This window comes from Stegastes partitus, unplaced genomic scaffold, assembly GCF_000690725.1.
Source record: "Stegastes partitus isolate 25-593 unplaced genomic scaffold, Stegastes_partitus-1.0.2 Scaffold53, whole genome shotgun sequence".
In the NCBI taxonomy this organism is placed as follows: Eukaryota; Metazoa; Chordata; class Actinopteri; family Pomacentridae; genus Stegastes; species Stegastes partitus.
Window position 1 is genome coordinate 51,665 of NW_007577784.1, and position 8,309 is coordinate 59,973.

At 41.0% G+C, this 8,309-nt stretch overlaps 1 protein-coding gene across 1 annotated transcript; it reads left to right on the forward strand.

Moving 5' to 3' along the window:
- Positions 1-71: 71 nt before the first annotated feature.
- LOC103352819 (RNA polymerase-associated protein LEO1-like) lies at positions 72-876 on the forward strand. The gene is made up of 4 exons (XM_008275483.1): positions 72-160; positions 264-337; positions 460-648; positions 810-876. Exons 1-3 carry the CDS (start codon positions 90-92, stop codon positions 624-626), a joined length of 312 nt encoding a protein of 103 aa, XP_008273705.1. The 5' UTR covers positions 72-89; the 3' UTR covers positions 627-648; positions 810-876.
- The last annotated feature ends 7,433 nt before the right edge of the window (positions 877-8,309 follow it).

Sequence of the window (8,309 nt, forward strand, 5' to 3'; positions counted from 1 at the left end):
ACGTCACCAGTTGCATGCAGCTTCCTACAATGTGTGATTCATCCTCTGTGTCTTCTTAAAACAGGGAAGTACGGCGACCAAATGTGATCATGGTTCAGCCTGCAGACCCCGAAAACTGCATCCACTTGGGAGACACGTCTGATGAGGACAGTGACTTGAGGTAAGCTGATTCATCTGTTAGACTTATCCATGCCTCCATCAGAAGAGAAAAACTGAGCCTTAAACAGGACCAACATACTAAGTTCTTACATTCTTGTGCTTAGTCTCCAGCCAGATGCTCTCAATCCAGACGCCACCAGCATAAATGAGGACGCAGAGCTCCCTCCCATTGCATCTGGTGAGAACGCGTCATTCCAACTTTTTTGCTGAACGTCTAAACTGCTAAAACATTCTACGTTGCTCTTGTTTTGTTTCTCCTTCTTCCAATTCATGACATATCTGATGTTTTGTGATTTTCAGATGATTGCAAGGACCACCAGGACGAGGAGAGCAGCGAGGAGGAAACAGACGCAGAGAACAGTGGTGACAGCAACAAAAAGAAAAAGAAGAAGAACCGCTTCAAACGCGTCTGGTCTTGGATGAAGATGACATTCCTCTGCTGCGTCTTTGTGGACATGATGGAGTGAAGTTCACGAATGCTGTCTTAGAGTAGGTAGCAAGGAGAACAAACATGGTCCACAGTTCTTCAAGATGGCAGCATGTTGGTCCAGTGTGTAGCATTGTGGCCCATGCTGGCTTTAAATTGAGACCCTGGTCTTTTCTGTGTGCAGTTTTCATGCTCTCTGTATGTTTGTGTGGCTTCTCTCCAGGTGCTCTGATTTCTCTCCACACTCCAAAGACGTTGTGGATCGTCACTGCTGGGGAAGCTCCTATGAAGCACTGAGCACATATCCTTCCCCTGCTCTCTTTATGCATGTATATGCCACCATATACATGCATAAAGAGTCACTAACCTTGTGTCTTGTCTCTCCCACTGCCAAGGTTTTTCTTCTCCATCTCTTTTCTATCTGCTATCCTGTTCTCTCTCCCCTTTACCCTAACCCCAACCGGTCGAGGCAGATGGCCGCCACCCTTGAGCCTGGTTCTGCTGGAGATTTCTTCCCGTTAAAGGGGAGTTTTTTCTCCCCACTGTCGTCAAGTGCTTGCTCCAAGGGGAAATCCATAGGAGACTTTGGATTTGTTGGGTTTCTCTCTGGATTTTTGCAAGGTGTTGACCATTACCTGTAATTTTGTAATTTTGAAACGTTTTCACCTTTTCCTGTGATTTTGTAGAAGATAAGACAAGATAAGTTAAGATAAGATAAGATACGACAAGATAAGCTAAGATAAGATAAGATAAGATAAGATTAGATGACATAACATGACATAAGATAAGATAAGATAAAATAAGATAAGATAAGATAAGACTTTATTGATCCCTTTTCAGGGAAATTACTTTTACAGTTACATCCCGTCCAAGAATCATAAAAAAGACAATGACCAATAACGGGGGAGACAGGAGGGAGAACTGTCGGGTCAGCCAGCATGAGCGGCGCCACTTATCATTGGACAGGAAAAGGTCTTCACCTTTGCTATGTAAAGTGCCTTAAGATGACGTTATAAATACGTTTTGCATAGATAAATATTTATCAAATAAAGACAAAGATTAAAGCTAAAATCGATGACCCTAAGACTCAAACGTTTGTATTTGTGCCATGCTCATACAGTATGTGTAGTAAAATGCAACATGACTCAAGGCTGTATAATAACAATATGACATTATAAAAGGACATTCTTTAAAAACAACAGAAAACTTGAATCCGATAACGATATTGAACGATGTTACATTTTTATGCCAATATCGGTGGGCCGATAATATCGGCGCTTTTGTGGTGGAAACACAAAGAACTGGTGCAAAGTCAGGCACCGAATCCGAACCAGCACTAGAACCAGTTTGGTGGAAAAGGGGTAAGCCGCCACGGAAGACGGTTCATCTCGCTGCCCTGTAGGACTGAAGAGCTCAAGATAACTTTTGTCCCTTTTGTCTCTCTCTCTCTTTTTCTCTCATCCTAACACCCTCATCCACTCATTTTTACTTTAATATATTCATTTTTATTCATGCTTTTGTGCGTGCGTATTATCTCCAGTTTACATTGTGTGAGCTACTCCACACCTGAGTTTCCAGACCTGGTTCTATCTTTTTTTTATTCCTGCCTTTCGATCACCAACGATGTGGCAAAATTCCTCCGCCTCCCATTCCTCCAACTCCTTCTACACTTGCAAAAGCTACTCATTGGATTTATTGTTTGAATTGTCTTATTTCTTTTTCTTAAATGTGAATAGTGTCATATTGCAGGTGTATGTTTTCTAGCCTTCCTCTCTGCAGCCTGACAAGCTGGATATCTGTCCTATCTGTAATAGAAGTGTGTCCCTTCACAACAGAAAATAGCGACACTTGTCATTGCTGAAACTGCACTCTATTAGCAACTTGCCAAAAACAATCTGTCACTTTCCTCCCAGCAGTCACAACAACAGAAATAAGGAGAATTATTCTCGGCTACCGGCCTGTCACAAACAACAAAACGCTGAAAATGAAATTTTAATATTTCTGCGTTTAGCAAAATAGAATGTCACAGCTCTCCAGTTATGAGATGTCCCTAAATTGTTTTTGGAAACAGATTGTATTGACTTTTGTTATGTTGCGTTTTGCACGAGTTAGATTACATCATTTGTAAAGATGGGTGTGTTTGTGCTGCCGAGTGTTTTCCGCGATCCAGATTGTTTTGAGACTCTGCACTTGTTCTGAAAAAGCCTGTTATGGCGTAATGTGCAAGTGATGGAGGCAAAAATGATGTAAGTGGGAAAACTCCTTTACTCTTTTGTCTAATGTGACATTCTATAAAATCATCTCCGACCTGTTTCTGGTCTGGTAGCACAAAGGTTCAAACTAAAACCGTATGTTAAATTGAGGAGATGGTCACTGTGTCAGGTCTGGTGATTACAGAGTCACTTGGCACCACGTAAGATGCTGCTCCTTGATCCCTACTAATCATGGTTTGTTGACTTCCACAGCCTGTGATTGGAAGGCACCAACTACCAGAAACTAGAATGAGGAGGTGTGTTTGATGCTGGCCGTCTTGTGGTCAGAAAAATGAACTTGAACCCATCTGTGGATGAGGACAGCGTTGTTTGTCTATGTTTTAGCCTCTTTCACTTTGCCATGTCGAGAGAGGGAGTTACTACAGCAGACCCGCCTTAAAGACACCCTGCTTTGTTGTCTGTTTTATTCAAAATTAGGCACAAGTTACAAACAAAAATCACGCCGTTTTAAAAAAATTCTTGAAGCTTGTAACAGAGTCTATAAACTCATGAATAAAATCCTTACTGGTAGGTTTGTTTTCTCTTAGACTAATATACAATCAGACTTCTATTTGCAACCAGAAGTGTCGTCTCTTGCTGGCCTTTAGACAAAATGCAGGTTTAAGGCCCTTTTGCGTTGGCTCCACTTTTCAAATCCCCCCATCTTTTCATTTAGTCTTTGGGTAAAGCAGATTGTTTCACAGCTGTAGAAGTAATCTGCAGCTGACTACGACCTCAGGTGTCTCAGTGGAGACAATTCATCAAGGGGAACAAAATTACTGTGTCTAAATGCTTAATGGTAAATGGCCTGTATTTATACAGCGCCTTCCTACCTTAGTGGTACTCAAATTGTTTTCCAGTGTGTTTATCAGGAAAACAGAGCATGAAGTAAGTTCACTGTACCTCAGCAGGAGATTATTTCCATTGCCTGTTTGCAACTATCCAACTGCCTCTCAGTCAGATCAGCTCATGATGATACCTTTGTTTAAGAGGTATCTTTAACAACACCATGCCCAAGTTCTTGCATTGACGTTACAGGTCAGACCATTCCATCTACCAACTAAGCAAATATGTGTCACTTATTATCACCCTTATCCTCAGAAAATCTTCAGAAAACAACTGCTTCGAAAGGCATATGACCTTGTTGTCAGATCGCAGAAAACCCCTAAACTAAAGAGACACTATGAAGAACCACACCTGACCCTTGCATGTGCTGATATTCTGCTAGATGCAGGTCCATCATTTCAGATGCAAGACGGCGGCATAAGCAGCTCACCAGAGGGGACAACTATTGTGAAGAATTTGGATTGATGACGCTACTGGTGCAGCCCTGTTCACTTATTATTTGCATTCCCTGTAATTTGCGATTCTCTCCAGTTTTACTTTCCGAGAGGCACATTGGCCAGTTTGTGGTTTTTAGCGCCTTGCTCAAAGGCAACACTGATTTGGAACCTACTGTAACAATGTATGTGATGTGTACGCAAGGACTGGAAATCAAATCTAGTTTGCCCACAAAGCCAAGTGGAAGTCACTATTACAGTCAAGTCACTTTTATTTATATAACACATTTAAAGCGACCAACATTGAGCCGAAGTGCTTTCCAGTAGAGAAATAAGGCCTTCATACCTCACATGAAGATATTTATGCTTCCCTCCTGAGCTATTCACCTGCTGCACTGCATTACTGTGACTCGGCCTCTCACTTTTCCTCCACACGCTTCATCCCTGAACCTCTGGGAATAAACCAGATAAGACAAATCCAGAGTCGTAGTCGCAGACAAGGACAATAAAACAAGTAATCAAACTACTTGAAGAACATGCATCAAATGACAAATAGTGATAGTGAAAATATTTTTTTACAGGCTCAAAGTAGAAACCCCCTTGCCTACATATTACTTATATGTTTTTCAGTTTTTGCTGAATGGATTTAAAAAACAAGAGCTGCATTCATTGACGATCAACCATGAATGCCGTTGTAGTTTGGGAGCATTGAAGTACTGACAATCTAACATTTTACCATATATGAAGGCATGGATTCAATTTTATAAACAAAATGAAAGTTTCAGTAACTTTCCGTTTTCTGCATTTAAAGTCTTATTTTTACCATGTTACAGTATACGACAGAGTGAGTGCTAGTACCCATGTGCGGAATCACTTAAATGTCAAATGATATGAAATAGCATCTGTTCTTCATAATTGTGCTATTTCTAAGCTGACAATAGTATTTTCTCTTATGAACAATACAAAGACAAATACTTCATAAAGACAGGTATTGAAAGTACACCTGTGATCACTGAAACAAAAATTGAGAATTCATGTGATTTCCAGTTGTACGAACTCGGTTACAAAACAATCTATGGAGTGTATTTAAGAGTGCATCCACGATAGGACGAGGCGGGGGTGGCACAAGCCATCTCACCGATTTCAATGAAACTTTGCCAGTTTAAAGGGGTCCACCCAAAACTACTTCAGTCTAAGTTTAAGGAAATTTGGTCAAACTGGAGGGATTTCACCACCCCTCCTTGTTTTTTTTTTTCTTTCAAAAATGACCAAAATTCGCCTAAAAAATGGTCAGAAGTATAAAGCTCTACTGCTGTAAGAATTCAACCAAATCTTTTCATATTTTCAGTGAATGTAATCCTACCCAAGGACAACCTATTGTCAACGTTTCGTTCTCCTACAACGAGTTCCATCACACAAACCATGTCAGCCAAGACCGCCTCTCTCACCCAACAGTGAAAACTGTTAAAATACCCAAAGTTTAGGCCAAAATATCTCCAGTGCCCGAGCATGCTTCAAAAAGCTGAGCATACCGTCTATCGCCTATCGTGGATGTACTCTTAACTGCATGTATGTATTGTGGCCCCACATGTAAAAGAATTGTTAGAGGATTTTTAAAATCTGGCAGTGAGATGTCACGAAGATGAAAAAGGATAAAGGAAGACTGGTGACCAACTAAAAGTCTGTCAAATCATAGCTGCAGCAGCCATCAGAGGTATAGAATGAGTCATAGTACCACTAATCAGTGTTGCGGTGGTTTTCCTTCTAAGTTGGTGCCACAGACAGCTGCACTGCTTGCCCAATCCAGCTCTCAAAAACACACGAGCAAGTGCTTCAGACTTGGTATCGGGGTTACTAATGGTATTCAGAGTCAGACAGTGTGAAGAACAATGCATGTACACTTAAATGGGCATGTTTTTCTACTAGATGTGTAAATTCTTGTATATATTTGTCTTATTTTTTATTAATATTTATTGTATTTTATTCTTTTCTTTCTTTAGTTATTTTACTTTGTTTTATTTGATTTTTTTATTTTCCTATTTCTATTATTCGTGCAAATTCCTAGGGCGACACCAACAGCCGAAACCAAATTCCTTGTATGTTGTGTACGTACTTGGCCATTAAAGCTGATTCTGATTCTGATTCTGATGTAAGAAAAACACCCATGCCTGCTGTTTGGAACATTGCTTTAGAACGTGGAAAGAAGTCTGAATATTGAGAGCACATTCTTCCAATAGAAAGTCAAAGAGAAATGTCTTCATCTTCAGAGGGGGTCCAGCATGTTTGGCATGAACCTGCTCAGCGCTAACACAGTGAACGCGTAGCCCCAACAGTGAAGCACAGAGGTGGACTTGTGTTGATAAAGATGTTGGTCAGATGACATTTACAAATGGTACCATGAATATCTGTGGATGTACCAATATACTAGCAGACAAGGTGATGATCCAAAGCCCCTTCTAAAATCACACAAGGGTTTGTAAGCAAGAAAAAAGTGAGTACTATGACCTGGCCAAGTAATTTGGCTGATGGTATAAAGGAGAGAAAGGTGGAGCAACACAACTCTTCCAACAAAGAGTAGCTGGAAGAAAACTGTCTCTAAAAAATGCCAGAACATCTCTACAGAAATGTGGTATTCTNTGACTACGACCTCAGGTGTCTCAGTGGAGACAATTCATCAAGGGGAACAAAATTACTGTGTCTAAATGCTTAATGGTAAATGGCCTGTATTTATACAGCGCCTTCCTACCTTAGTGGTACTCAAAGTGTTTTCCAGTGTGTTTCTCATTCACACACCAATGGCGACAGAGCTGCCATGCAAGGCGCCTGTCTGCTATTGGGTGGAACTGTGGGTTCGATGTCTTACCCAATGACACCGAACACTTCTAATTGCCAACCTTGCAATTAGAGGACCATTGTTCCACCTAAGCCACAGCCGTGTGTGTGTGTGTCTGTTCTTTGCATACAGAGACAACCATATTTTCTATTTACTTCAAACTAGGCAGTTGTATCGCTGGGGGCCAGAGCAAGTGCAGCGACAGGTTTTAAGCTGATCATATAAATAGTGGCGCTTTAAGGGGGTTGTTTTGTTGTACCCAGCATCTACAAGAAGAAATCTCTATCTGTAAACTCTGTGTGTGTGTGTGTCTTTGTTGGGGTTGTGTTTACTGGCAAGCGTCTAGATAAATGTCCCTCTTGTGGTATTCACGACCTGAAGAGTGGAAACTTCCTGAACGCTGCGAGTTTCATGAGTTGCTGGCGTTCTGAGGAATAGTGGAGGCCATGTGAGTTCATTTTTCGATGGATGGGGAGTTAATACACGGTCATTTTAGTTGGAGTTTTTCATCCTAATTCTATAATGTCTGAGGCAAATGTTGATACTTCTAAAAGCCTCCTTTGTTTCTGTACAATTCCTACATTATGTTCCCAACTTGCTAAAGGGTTCGCCTCAGTACCCTGTCGCCATTGCCTACTTGTGAGGTTCTCACGACTTACAGCAGAGCTTACTACTCGAATGCATGTGGCACACATGACTTCCTACAGTATTATCATGAGCTCACAAGTTCCATAGGAAAGCAACGTGGAGCTGTTTGTCTGTACCACAAAGTTTAACCACAGACAACAGGCACTGCACCAGGTTTGTGTCTGTTGGACTTTTCAGAGAAAGAATTACATACCAGTACTCCTAAAATAAAAGCTAAAGTTCATAAAGCAATAAAAACACACCCTTGCTCAGTGTAGCACAGTAGAGTTTTGTTGTTGGTCTGGTGAGATCACTAGCTTATGGTGGCTAATGTTAAAATTGTATACCACTGTTGCTGACTGACTCTGTGGCTCTTCTTGAATTGGACTTGTGTTTTAGCATGTAACTGGCTCTATCAGGATAACAGAGCATGAAGTAAGTTCACTGTACCTCAGCAGGAGATTATTTCTGTTGCCTGTTTGCAACTATCCAACTACCTCTCAGTCAGATCAGCTAATGATGATACCTTTGTTCAGGAGGTATCTTTAACAACGCCACGCCCAAGTTCTTGCATTGATGTTACAGGTCAGACCATTCCATCTATGACAGCAGAAGGCCAAATATTATGTCTACCAACTAAGCAAATATGTGCCACTTATTATCACCTTTGTCCTCAGAAAATCTTCAGAAAACAACTGCTTCGAAAGGCATATGACCTTGTTGTCAGATCG